Raw genomic sequence first — 14,524 nt, 5'->3', positions numbered from 1 at the left:
CTGTGGCTACAAGAACAGGTCAGAGGCTAGGAATCGTATGACAAGTAGCCCACCTCCTGACTCCCAAAGCCTGTCCACCATCTACAAGGCACAAGTCAGGAGTGTGATGGAATACTCCCTACTTGCCTGGATGAGTGCAGCTCCCACAAGACTCAAGAAACTTGACACTATCCAGGACAAAGCAACCTGCTTGATTGGCACCACCCCCACAAACATTCACTCCCTCCACCACCGACGCACAGTGGCAGCAGTGTGTACCATCTATAAGTTGCACTGCAGGAATTCATCAAGGCTCCTTCGACAGCACCTTCCAAACCCACAACCAGTACCACCTAGAAGGACAAGGGTACCAGATAAATGGGAACACCATCACCTGGAAGTGCCCCTCCAAGTCATTCAGCATCCTGACTTGGAAATATATCACTGTTCCTTCACTGTCACTGGGTCAAAATCCTGGAACTCCCTCCCTAACATCACTGTGGGTGTACCTACACAACATGGACTGCAGTGGTTCAAGGAGGTAACTCACCACCACCTTCTCAACAGCATCTAGGGATGGGCAATAAATGCTGGCCCAGCCAGCAAAGCCCACATCCCATGAATGAATAAAAAAAATAAGGTCACCACTCATTCTTCTAAGCTCCAATGGATAAAATCCCAACCTGTCCAACCTTTCCTCATAAGATAACCCTGGTCCCAGGAATCAGTCGAGGGAACCTTCTCTGAACTGCTTCTAATGCAATAATGGTGAGTCGGGTGGGCCTCTTACTCTAATCTCTCAGAAAGAGGGCATCCCTCGTGTCCTTCATGGCCTGGAGGAGAGATTCCAGGGAGGCATCATTGAGGAATGGGCTGGTGCTTGCTGCTTTCCGGAAGCTATGTCCTGGACTTCTGGCACGGTGAATTACTTGCTGTCCAGGTGTCTTTTAAATATGGTACCCGGACATAACAGGAAAGCGCAAATTCACACCTGTCCTGTCACGCGGTGCGACGTAATCCTCCTGGCTGCATAACTAATTAGGTGAACAACAATTTCTCGTGCTCACACGCTCCGATCTCCAGTGGGAGTCCCTCCGACTTCTCACTCCCGGCACCAGACTTAGGCCCTGAGTGGAGTATCCCAGCCAACATATCTGTCCAATGCATCCATTCCCTTATTTTTTAATATTAATTCCCCAGACTCACTCTCTAGAGGACCAACACTCACTTTAGTTACTTTCTTCCTTTTTAAATACTTGTATAAATTCTTACGATCTGTTTCATATTTCTAGCTAGCTTTCTCTCAGACAGTAATTTCTCCTTTTTTTTTAGTCATTCTTTGCTGCTATTTTATATTCTGTCCAATCTTCTGGCCTGCCATTCATCTTCAAGGAATTGTATACTTTTTCATTCAACCTGATATAATCTTTAACTTCCTTAGGTAGCCACAAATGGCGTGTCCTTTTCCTGGTGTCTTGTTTTCTCACTGGAATGTGTCTTTGCTGAGTGTTATGAAATATCTCCATAAATGTCTGCCGCTGCATTGCTACTGACCTGTCCCTTCACCTAATTTCCCAGTTAATTTTAAGCAGCTTTGTCTTCATACCCTAATAATTGCCTTTATGATTACAAAGAGATATTAATAGATTAAGTGCATGGGCAAAAGGATTTCAATATAAACAGGTATGAGATCATCCACTTTGGATCCAAAAAAGATAAATCAGAGCATTCTCCAAACAGTGAGAAGCTTAAAGCAGTGGATCTCCAAAGAGACTTGGGGATCCATGTACGTAATCATTAAAATGTCATGGACAGATCAAAAAGATTCATGGAATGTTGGCTTTTATATTGAGAGGATTGGCTTACAAGGCGTGAGAAGTCATGCTGCAGCTATACAAAGCCCTGGTTAGATGACGCCTGGAAATATTGTGAGCAGTGCTGGGAATCACACCCTAGGAAGGATATACTGGCCTTGGAGCAAGTTCAGTGCAAATTTGCTAGACCGATACCTGGGGCAGGGTTTTACCCCCGTCGGGGGTGAAGTTGAATTGCGGGCACGCGCAGCACGCCTCCGATCAGCGCCCCCAATAGGGGGCACGGTGCCATTTTACGTGGGCGGGCCAATTAAGGCCCGCCCAGCATGACATCTGCCAGGAAGCGCAATGCGCTCCCTGTGTGGGCGGGGGAGAATCCCTAAACCTGAGAGCGCGCTCTTTCGCGTATGCGCATGAAAGAGTGCACTCATCTCCCTGAAGCTAAGTGAAGCTCAGGGAGATCGCCTCTACTGTCAAAAATATTGAAAATAGAAGAAAAAAAAAATTCCTGACATGTCCCCTCATGTGACACTGTCACATGAGTTGGGACATGTCCATAATTTTAAAAAAAACTTTAATAAAATTTTTAAAAACCTACATGAAACCTCATCCCACCCGTGGATGAGGTTTCATGCTTTTTCTAATTCCCGCCAGGGCTCCCGGCCTGCCCGCCAACCTTAAGGTTGGACGGGCAGGTCCACTAATTAGTTAAACGACTCTGTCAATGGCCTCAATTGGCCACTGACAGGTCGGCGGGGGCACAGCTGATTCTGCTGCACCCCTCCTACCTGAAAATTTAAATGGGGTGCGGTGACGTCGGGAGTTCCGCCTGACATCACTGCCCCGCCCCCCGACGTGAAAATCCTGCCCCTGGATTCCAAATTATTTTTGAAAATCCTGCCCCTGGATTATGTGGAGAAGTTACACAATGTAGGGCTGTACTCCCTGGAATTTAGATGGTTAACAGGTGATTTGATCAAAGCTTTCAAGGTACAAAAGGGAAACAGATAGGCATATAGGATTGGTAGAGAGAAACTCTTTCTGCTGATTGGGGAATTAGGACTAGCCTAAAATTTAGAGCCAAGCCTTTCAGAAAATAAATTCGACATGCAAAGGGCAGTAGAAGTTTGTCACATTCTTCCCAAACGGCAGTTGACATAGCATCCATATTAAAACTACGATTGATAGATTTCTGTTAACCAAAGGAAATGAAGGGATATGGGGCAAAGACAGATATACAGAGTTAGCTCACAGATTAACCGTGATCTCATTCAGAACAGGTTTACTCCTGTTCCTATGTTCCTAAGAAACCTATCCGCACGTCCTTTTCCCTGTGCAGTGTCTAAAGTTTCATAGCCTCTCCAGTGAGTTCTAAATTTCAGTCACACTAAACTGTAGAGGCAGTAAGCCATGGCTAGGTGCTTCCCACAGTAAGGAGGAAAAGATCTGGATGGAAGAGCATGTCCGAGCTACTTTCACATATCTCTTGATGGCCAGTGCCAGGCTAGGGGATATCCACTTGTTCTCTTAGTACTTGAATCGGTCAGGTAAGGCAAAAAAAGAGAAGAAACTTGCACCTTTAGTACAATGTTTAGTTTCAGCTCCTCTTTCCAGACAATTGAAAAAATATGGGTTCTCAGCAGATCTCTACACCTTCAACTGTAACTATGGTATTTTATTTTCCATCCTGGAAATATTATCTTGATGAAATTGTGTGCATTAGTCATTAACTTTACCTTGTATTCCACAAGTCCCTGTGCCCATAGGAGTGAAATCATTCCGCTTCCTCTGAGGCTGCTGGACAGCGTGCCTCTTATATATAATGTGTGGTTGTTGCTCTTCTTCTTTCCTTGGGTGGCCATGAATAGGTTCAATAAAATAGTCTTCGCTGCGTAAACGGAACAAACCGTGCTGCAAAAGAAAACAGAATTTAAACTTAATTCCACGGTTATTGCATTGCTTTGATTTCACAACACAAAATTTCCTATATAGCTACACAACTTACAAAATTTTAGAGGGCTAATGTTATATTATCCCAATGTGATATAGAAACTATACGCTCATGCATATGCATGCATAAGTATTCAGGGTGCCACATCACTCACTACTGCACCACAGTCTTGTGTATCAAATTCACAATGTATCAGTCCTGAGCACATGGTGAGATCTGTGAAATATATTCGAAGAAATTTAAGTCGAAGAGATTATTTCGAGTTTCTGGGAACCACAAGGTATAACATGGTGGCAGCAAGCGTGCGAGAAACACCAAAACCCAAACATTTTAAATGGATTTAATGCTGAATTCGATTGAGAAAAATCAACCCGAATTAGTACCAGAGAGAGAAAAACTGAGTGAATAATGTGAAAATGAAATGGAGCCAGCAAGTGTAAAATCAAGGAACAGACGAAAGGCTGGTAGCAGCTCACTTGGGACTCTGTACACCTTGATGCACAAAACAATCTGATTGGAAAAGACAAGCTCACAAAGTGCAGGCTGTTGACACTGTCAGATCACGTGAAGCCTCGAGTAGACAGATGAAGGTGCTGACTACCCAGAGAAGTGGCTTTAAGTTAAGTCAAGGGAAAGGCAGCATAGTTGAGGCAATGAAACAGCAACAAAAGAATGTACATCAGGCAGTGAGAAAAATATACAAGGGCTATGGATGACCACATAAATTCAAAGATAGAAGGCAATATCTTGGATAGGGATCAAACTGCAGAGCTTGTGGAAAGCCAAATCGCTGGGAAAATATATGTAGAATGAAGAAAGAAAATGGTATAGGTACTAGATACCAGAGTTAGAGCAACAGGACAAATGAGAAGGAAAAGAAACCAAAACATCCATACACTGAAAGATGACAATGTGTCAGACAACTACATGAAATGGCTGCATGCAACAGTTCCCAGTGAAAAGAACACTTTTGTCAATTCAGATCAGAAAGGAAGGGAGAAATGAGCCCATAACCATAAATCTGAAGCTGAATACGTATTTTTAATTAATTGATGGAATGTGGGCTAGGCCAGCAATTATTGCCCATCCCCAATTCAGAGGGCAGTTAAGAGTCAACCACGTTGCTGTGGGTCTGGAGTCACATGTAGGCCAGACCAGGTAAGGACAGCAGATTTCCTAAAGGGCATTATTAAGTCAGATGGGTTTTTACAACAATCAGCAATGGTTTCATGGTTATCATCAGGCTTTCAGTTCCAGATTTTTTTTTTAATTCAAACGTCTACATCTGCCATGGTGGGATTCAAACCCAGGTCCCCAGAGCATTACCCTGGGTCTCTGGAATACTAGTCCAGTGGCAATACCACTACGCCACTGCCTCCCCCCTGATCATGCACAGACTGCACCAGAAGATCTTTCCTGGAAATCTGAAAGAAAATGATTACTCAAGGAAAGATGCTCTGAAACCAAGCGACTCTATGCTAACAGCATATGGGGGAAACTGAGATTCAACAGCTAAAAACGGCCCAAATCTGAGGGACGCACAAAGGAAAAGACATTGTTCTACTTCACAGAAACAGGTGGTCTTGCTATCCTGGGGTTGAGAAGTTGCGAAGAGCTGCAGCTAATCTCAGTAAACAGTGAGATGAAGGAGGCATCACTGAGGGTTGAAGGTAGCGCATCCATTGAAAAGTGCCCTCTGTTCAGAAGTAAGAAAACGGTTGCCAGAGTCACAGAGCCTAGTTTGGGTAAATTCCATCATCATTAGAGAGAACATGGAAAACCAACTGAATGGGTTGCAGTCAGATATTGAAATTCTCAAGGCCAATATTGAAAGACATAATGAGCTCCTGACCAAAAAGGAAAGTTCAGGCAGTCAAAGAAAAAGATTTCCAAGAACTTACAGCACTTCAAGGTGAAAAGTTAGAACTAGAGAATAAAGTCACTGACCTGAAAAGACTGAAGGTTGAGCAGGACATAACGTGGAATGCTGTAAAGAAGCATATGGAAAAGAAAACTTCATGTTATATAGCTCGCAGTGGAGGCATCCATGAAGGGGGTCCTGAACCTCAGGTTAAAACTTCAACAGTACATGCTTCAAATAGCAGAACTTGAAAAAGAAAGGAATGACAGTGTTGAGTTGCAACAGCAAAATAGTGAACTGCGGATGCAGCTTAATATTATATCACGGAGCAGAGCTTGAGAAGAAGTACTGCCAAGCTAAAGACCCCCTGCAGTGTGCTGCTTTAGCTCAGAAGAGGCACAACATTTCACCACCTAAGCAACACCATGAATAATATTGTTGAGAAAAGAGAACAAACTGTTAAAAACTCTTAAGGTGTTCAATTTGATTATAAAAATCTATTGTTAATCATTTTTGTTTAGACGATATATACAAAAAATGTTAACGATTAGAACAGTTATATTGATATATAAAAGCAATACAATTTTCCTGAAAGAAAATGATTACTCAAGGAAAGATGCTCTGAAACTAAGCAACACTATGCTAACAGCATATGGGGAAAACTGAGATTCAACAGCTAAAAACGGCCCAAATGTTCATATATATGCACACATAATGCAGAGCGGCACAACACTCACTACTGCATTACAGTCTGCGGCACATGCTGAGATCTGTGAAATATATTCGAAGAAAGTGCCAGCATTTGTATCAAAAAGTGCGATTATGTCCAACTTTTGGAAATCACAAGGCACAACAACTGATAAAAGATGGCTGTTGTTGTGCAGCCTAGAAACAGCAGCGCTCCTGGGTAGTCAAGTAGATAAGGTGCTATCTGGTGCCATACTAAACTGTATAGACCTGAAGGGCACTGGTTCTATCCTTAGTGTGTACAGAGTTAGCTGATCAACAATTGGAACATGACAGCTGATCTGAGCAGGAAAAGGTCAGGTATTCCTGACATGAGGTTCATCTGAGTGGACATTGGTTGAGAGCAGGAGTAAACTCAGCCCTGATACCCTGTGGTTAAATAGTTTGCTAACATCATCTTAGATGTAAACTGTCAGCTTTCAACCCATATTTTATTTGCCAGTATTTCACAAGAGAGAAAAAAAAAATCAACCTTTTCAAGGGGGTTGGAGGTTGTCAAAAATGAACCAATCTGATCATCGGCAGGTAGGATTTGAGGCTGGTAGAAGCAATGTTTTCGCTCATGTTTGTTGTGTAGAAACTTTAACAGAAGAGGTTTGAGATGAACTGATTGTTCCTGACAAAGAGGTTGGAGTCATACCTAGCAAAAAGGAAGATGGTTGTGGCTGTTGGAGGTCAATCGTCTCAGTTCCAGGACATCACTGCAGGAGTTCCTGAGGGCAGTGTCCTAGGACCAGCCATCTTCAGCTGCTTCATCAATGACCTTCCTTGCATCATAAGGTCATGGGGATGTTCGCTGATGATTGCGCAATGTTCAGGACTATTTCAAACTCCTCAGATACTGAAGCAGTCCATGTCCAAATACAGCAAGTCCTGGACAATATCCAGGCTTGAGCTGACAAGTGGCAAGTAAGATTTGCGCCACACAAGTGCCAGGCAATGACCATCTCCAACAAGAGGAAATCTCACCATCGCCCCTTGATGTTCAATGGCATTACCATCGCTGAAGCCCCCACTATCAACACCCTGGCGGTTACCATTGACCAGAAACTGAACTGGATTAGCCATATAAATACTGTGGCTACAAGAACAGGTCAGAGGCTAGGAATCCTGCAATGAGTAACTCACCTCCTGACTCCCCAAATCCTGTCCACCAACTACAAGGCACAAGTCAGGAGTGTGATGGAATACTCCCCACTTGTCTGGATGAGTGCAGCTCCAACAACAGTCAAGAAGCTTGACACCATCCAGTAAAAAGCAGCCCGCTTGATTGGCACCCCTTCCACAAACATTCACTCCCTCCATCACTGACACACACTAGTAGCAGTGTGTGCCATCTACAAGATGCACTGCAGAAATTCACCAAAGCTCCTTAGGCAGCACCTTCCAAACCCACGACGGTTACAATTTAGAAGGACAAGGGCAGCAGATAGATGGGAACACCACCACCTGGAAGTTCCCCTCCAAGCCACTCAGCATCCTGACTTGGAAATATATCAGCGTTCCTTCACTGTTGCTGAGTCAAGATCCTGGAACACCCTTCCTAACAACACTGTGGGCGTACTTACACCACGTAGACTACAGTGGTTCAAGAAGGCAGCTCACCAGCACCTCCTCAAAGGCAACTAGGGATGGGCTATAAATGCTGGCCCAGCCAGCAAAGCCCACATCCAGTAAACGGATGAAAAGAAAACAATGGCATGTGTTTCGTTTAGGTCTGTCTGTCTCCAAAGCTGTTGTATATAACAAATAATCTTGCAAAACACTTTTCCTCTATTGGATTTTCTGGGACATAGCCAACTGTTGCTCTGTATGCAAGTTTAAATTCATCAAGACTAGATAGAATCAGAGAATATTTGCAGCAAAGAAGAAGGCCATTTGGCCCGTTATGCCTGTGCTGGCTCTCTGCAAGAGCAACACAGCTAGTTCCACTCCCCTGCCATTCCCCACATTTTGTTTCCTTCAGGTGTTTATCCAATTCCCTTTAAAAATCCATGATTGAATCTTCCTTCAGCACATCAGATCCTAATCACTCACTGTGTAAAAATGCTTTTCCTCATGTCACCTTTGATTCTTTTGCCATTCACTTCAATTCAGTGTGCTCTGGTTCTCTACCCTTCGACTAATGGGAACACTTTCTCCCTATCTATTCTATCCAGGCCCTTCATGATTATGAACACCTCTATCAAATATCCTTTTATTCTTCTATCCTTCTCTTCTGTACATAAGAACATAAGAAATAGGAGCCCTTCAGCCACTCAAGCCTGCCCTGCCATTCAATAAGATCATGGCTGATCTGCCCCAGGCCTCAACTCCTCTTTCGTGCCAGCTCCTCATAACCCTCAGCTCCCCGATATTTCAAAAATCTATCTACCAGCTCTTTAAATACTTACAGTGATCTAGCCTCCACAACTCTCTGGGGTAGAGAATTCCAGGCATTCACTACCCTCTGAGAGAAGAAATTCCTTCACATCTCAGTTTTAAATGAATGTCCCTTTATTCTGTAACTATGTCCCTTAGTTCGAGATTCCCCCACTAGTGGAAACATCTTCTCAACATCTACTCTGTCAAGCCCCTTCAGAATCTTGTACATTTCAATAAGATCACCCCTCATTCTTCTAAACTCTCATGAATAAAGGCCTAACCTGTTTAGCTGTTCTTGATAAGTCAACCCCTTCATCCCAGGAATCAGACTAGTGAATCTCTTTTGAACTGCCTTAAATACCATATATCCTTTCTTAAATACAGGGACCAAAACTGTACACAGTATGCCAGGCATGGCCTCATCAACACCCTATACAGTTGTAACAAGACTTCCCTATTTTTAAACTCCAACCCCCTAGCAATACATGCCAAAATTCCATTTGCCTTCTTAATTACCTGCTGCACCTGCATGCTAACCTTTTGTGTTTCATGCACAAGAACACCCAGATCCCTCTCTGCTGCACTTTTTTGAAGTCTCTCTCCGTTTAAATAATAGTTTGCCTTTTGATTCTTCCTACCAAAGCACATGACCTCACACTTTCCTACATTAAACTCCATCTGCCAAGTTTTTGCTCACTCAACCTAACTATATCCCCTTGCAGATTCCTTATGTTCTCATCACAACATGTCTTCCCACATAATTTTGTATCATCAGCAAATCTGGATATATTACACTCAAGGCCAAGTTAGACAGAATTTTGATCTACAAGAGAGTCAAGGGTTATGGTTGGCAGGAAATAGAATTGAGATCACAATCAGATCAGTCATGATCTCAGTGAACAGAGGATCAGGCTCTAGGGACTGAATGCCCTACTCTGACTCCAACTTCTTATGATCTTCTGTTCTCCAACTCCTTAGCAATACAGGCCAAAATTCCATTTGCCTTCTTAATTACTTGCTGCACCTGCATGCTAACTTTTCATGCATAAGAACACCCAGATCTGCACTTTTTTGGAGTCTCTCTCCATTTAAATAATAGTCTGCCTTTTGATTCTTTCTATAAGAGTCCCTCGTGCACTTGAGAGGATACAAAGGAGATTTATGAGGAGGTTGCCAGAACTGGAAAATTGCAGTATGCAGGAAGATTGGATAGGCTGGGGTTGTTCTCCTTGGAGCAGTGAAGGATGAAGGGAAATTTGATTGAAATGTACAACATTGTCAGGAGCCTGGTTAGAGTGGATGGAAAGGGCCTTTTTACCTTAGGACAGTGGCGAAAGGGCAAAGATTTAAAGTGATTGGTAGAAGGATTAGAGGGGGGATATAGAAATCCTTTTTCACCTGTATCTAAGGAGGACTGGAAAATCATGGCCAGCACCCCCTCAATTTTTACCTTTATTTCCCTCGGTATCCTCACATGCATCTCATCCGGCCCTGATGACATGTCAACTTTAAATACAACCAGCCTTTCTACGACTACCAATTTTTAACCAATGCACTGTCTCAACTATCGCCTTTTCCACTCTGATTTTGGCAGCATTTGTTTCCTTGGTCAAGAGAGATACAAAATACATACCTCAGCTATGCCCTGTCTCCATGTGTAAATCTCCTTTTTAATCCCTGACTGGCCCCACCCCTCCTTTTGCTAACCTTTTACTGTTTTATATGCCTATAGAAGCATTTTGGATTTTCTTTCATGGTGGCTGCCAGGCTAATTCTCATACCCTCTGCTCTCATTACTTTTTTCACTTCCTCTCTGAACTTTCTACATTCAGCACAGTTCTCACTTGTATAATCAGCTTGACTTCTATACCTTTTTTCTGCTTCATCTTACTCTCTCTCTCTTTTGTCATCCACGAGGCTCTGGCTTTGTTTGTCCTACCTTTTCTCCTTGTGGGAATGTACATCAACTATACCCAAACCATATCCTCTTTGAAGGCAACCCATTGTTCTGTTACAGCTTTGCTTGCTTATGTTTAATTCCACTTTACCTGGGCCAGAGCTACTGAACCCTACTGAAACTGGCCCAGCCTCAATTAATTATTCTTACTCTGGATTGCTCCTTTTCCTTTTCCATCGTTAACTTAAACCTTACGATGTTATGAAACCTGTCCCCTAAATATTCCCTGACTGACACCTGATCCAACTGGCCCACCTCATTCCCCGGAACCAGATCCAGTAATGCCTCCTTCCTCACTGGCTGGAAACATATTGATCCAGAAAATTCATCTGAACACAATTCAGAAACCCTCCCTACTCTCAGTCCTTTACACTATTACTACCCCAGTCTATATCAGGATAAATAAAGTCCACCATTAAACTGCTCTATAGTTGTTGCACCTCTCAGTAATTCCCATGTGTTTTTATTTTCTGTATCTTTTCCACTAGTTGCAGCTTCTTTTCTGAGATAAAGGGTTTTTCTGTGAATCAATGCACTTGTCGGCTTTACAGCGAATTCTTGTCACTGCACTGGAGGAATTATCTAGTTTTAAAAATAAAGAATGGGGTAGAAAAGAGTTTTACTTAAACAAACAGGACTCAGATTCCCACATTTAGGAATTCAGTAGTGTAATGATGGCCCACTGGCTTCTTTGTGAATCATAACACCCTGTTGTGTTCGCCAATGTACATGATTTAAGTGACTTTGTGTATAAATGAAATGCATGATGAATAATCTTGCATGTAACTCAAATTCCATTTAAGAAATGTCTCTTGCTGACGTATTAAATTAGCCCATGCATGAAATAAAATAGGCTTCAAATCATGTCATTTTATTTTTGACATCAGAATCAAGTGCTTCCACATCAGAGATAGGAAGGTTGGACAGGCAGCATTGTTAATAAGCTTGATTATTTTTTTAATGGCCTTAATAGGCTTTTGACAGTTCAGCGGATGCGCAGCCACCTCCAGCGCGCGCCTACTGAATGAAGGATCGAAATGACGCGTGATGATATTGGGACGCACGCCCGACGTCATTTCACATCATTTTACGCGTCGGCGTGTCGGGCCCACCCCTGCACGCCGACGGCAATATTCTGGCCCTAATTTTCTCTCCCATCACAAAACTTGCTAACTTGCTGAATGCCTCCTCCTCTGTCTCACCCCAACTGCCACAGATACTCTTATTCATAACCAAGCTCAATCTCTCTAATGCAATCCTTCCTATCTTCCCAACCTACATAAACTCCAGCTTACTTCGTGTTCTGCATTAAGTCCTGCTAGCCAATTATCCCAACCTCATTAGCCCTCAATGGTTCGCTATCTCCCGGTTCATGTACTGGAGTTGGTTAGAAATTCTGCCTGCTACATGGAAGTTTTCCTGACTCCATCTCACATCCCAGGGTCAGGAAGATTGTCACATTGAAAACAAGTGGCGTATCATCTTTGTTGCAGCAGAGCAAGGGGAGGGATATCACTGCTGCTAAAGGCATTGAAGATCTTAAAAAGAGAAATTTCTAAACTTTAATTCCAAATTTGCAGCTCGGCAATCATTTGCTCCAAATAGTCTTGACCTGTTAGAAAACATGCAACATTTAGACGTAAACATTGTCATTGCCACAGAAGGCTGTGGAGGCCAGGTCATTGAGTGTATTTAAGACCGAGATAGATAGGTTCTTGATTGGTAAGGGGATCAAAGGTTACGGGGAGAAGGCGGGAGAATGGGATTGAGAAACTTATTAGCCATGATTGAATGGCGGAGCAGACTCGATGGGCCGAATGGCCTAATTTCTGCTCCTATGTCTTATGGTCTTATGGTCTTATGATCAAAGGTTACGGGGACAGGGCGGGAGAATGGGGTTGAGAAACTTATCAGCCATGATTGAATGGTGGAGCAGACTCGATGGGCCGAATGGCCTAATTTCTGCTCCTATGTCTTATGGTCTAAATTGAAACAAAAGTGATCCTATCTCCTTCTAGGATATCTGAATGAAATGTACATGATGTGTCCGCCCCACTTGCGTTCACCATATGGCATGAAATGTGCATTCTTGCCATACAATAGCCGTAGATGAACCCCACAATGCCAGATCCAAGCACATTGTTGTCAGGCGCTTTTCTGTTGGGACACTTAGGCCAGATGGACCTGTGCTGCCACCCACCAATCAAGTGGCAGAGCAGATGCCCAGTAGTGCCAAAAACACCATGGATAACGGCCCATATTATGCAAATTAGCTCATCCTCTTTTTTTTGAGACAGGGTCAAAGCCAGGGCTGATGGCTGGGTCCAAGCTCTGCCCTGCTACATTTCAGGCAGATGGTCAGAAATCCTCAAATCTCTGGCCTATACTTTTCAAAAAAAAAAAGAGCCCTTTTGGATAAATAGCCAAGGATAAGAGCATGGAGCCTGTGCTGGATCCTGTATTTTTAAATATTATTAGTTTAATTATATCCAACTTATGTTAACAGCATATCTTTTATAGGCTATGAATGGATATTCAGAGTAACGTTTAGGAAATACTACTAAAAGGACATTTTGTGTGGCGGTGTGGAAAAATGTTGATCCGGGCCTCCTACATCTTTTAAATGTTGTGTCATCAACAGCTGGTGACAATCACCATTTTGTGGTTTTCCCATAGCTAGACGTTGGAAGAAAATAACGGAAACCCTTAAGAGGTCAGAATGTTAATACAACGAGGTCAGAGCTTGCGGATAAAGCTATTTTGTCATACATTTACTATTCCCCGTCACATCAGCCCACATACCCCCCAGGTATTGACTCTTGCTGGATTGCAGTTACTGGCTGCTTACCAACATTTCACAAAAGTGGCCATTTGTCATAACAATGAGTGCCAGGGCACTAATTGTTAATCACAGTCAAATTCTAATCCTAATCTCAAACAACACCCACAATGTGTACTTTCCAGAAGAAATCTTCTGATAGCGATCATGAGTGAGAACTCAAGCCAAAATTTCTCCTCCCTAACCCCAGGGCAATTGTTGTTCATATATCATGCTATCTTGTTCATATATCATGCAGTAAGCCTGCACAGAGAAAAACATTCTTAATTTATTGGCACTGCAAAAGGCATTATAATAATTGCATTCTTCAGAATATCAGTGTAATATTTTAGTTTTACTTATTTATATGCAAAACAAATAATTTGAAACAGCCACTGTAATCAGCAATATGATGACACTAGTACAGCACGCCCCATTACTTCAAATTCCTTTCACAGACACAAGATAATAGCCCAGTGTTTAAATACATTACCAAGTGTGTGCAACTGAGCTATACAGAAGTGAGCAACCAAATAATCCCAGCACAGGATGTGAGACAAAATCTAGGCTGGCATTCCAGTGCAGTACTGCAGGACTGCTGCATTGACAAGAGATGCCATTTTCAGATCAGTGTTAAACCAAGCCCCTCTTCAGCTATTCCAGTGGATGTTTCAAAGCACATGAAATTCTGCCCATGTCTTGACCAACATACCTGTCAAACAATACCAGCAACAAAAAGAAAATGCCAACTAGTCTGTGATCATGTTAGAACTGAAAGGGGTTACAGAGATAGGGAGAGGTGAGGTCAGGGAGGGATTTAAAAACAAGTATGGCAATTTTAAAATGGAAGCTTCGTTAGACTGAGTGCCAGTGTCTGTAAGGGACCATAGGGGTGATGGGCAAACCTGGGAACTCATCAGCTGATCTGTAGGTCTAGTGGCAGTCAGTGGAAAAGGGATCCAGCTGAAGGCAAAGGCTTAATGCCTTTAAGAATTAATAAACATGTGGTGTTTTACATCCCGCTATAAACTAA

At 42.8% G+C, this 14,524-nt stretch overlaps 1 protein-coding gene across 1 annotated transcript in view; it reads right to left on the bottom strand.

The window, feature by feature from the left end:
- LOC144686486 (A disintegrin and metalloproteinase with thrombospondin motifs 12-like) overlaps positions 1 to 14,524 on the bottom strand; it is a 665,462-nt gene that overhangs the window by 527,344 nt on the left and 123,594 nt on the right. Inside the window, exon 3 of the mRNA XM_078551763.1 lies at positions 3,530 to 3,704. Within this exon, the coding sequence (XP_078407889.1) occupies positions 3,530 to 3,704 (175 nt within the window). The remainder of the gene's footprint in view (positions 1 to 3,529; positions 3,705 to 14,524) is intronic.

This window comes from Cetorhinus maximus, chromosome 1, assembly GCF_964194155.1.
Source record: "Cetorhinus maximus chromosome 1, sCetMax3.hap1.1, whole genome shotgun sequence".
Lineage (NCBI taxonomy): Eukaryota > Metazoa > Chordata > Chondrichthyes > Lamniformes > Cetorhinidae > Cetorhinus > Cetorhinus maximus.
Note: the sequence above shows the minus strand (reverse complement) of the source record. Positions and strands in the feature narration are given on the sequence as shown.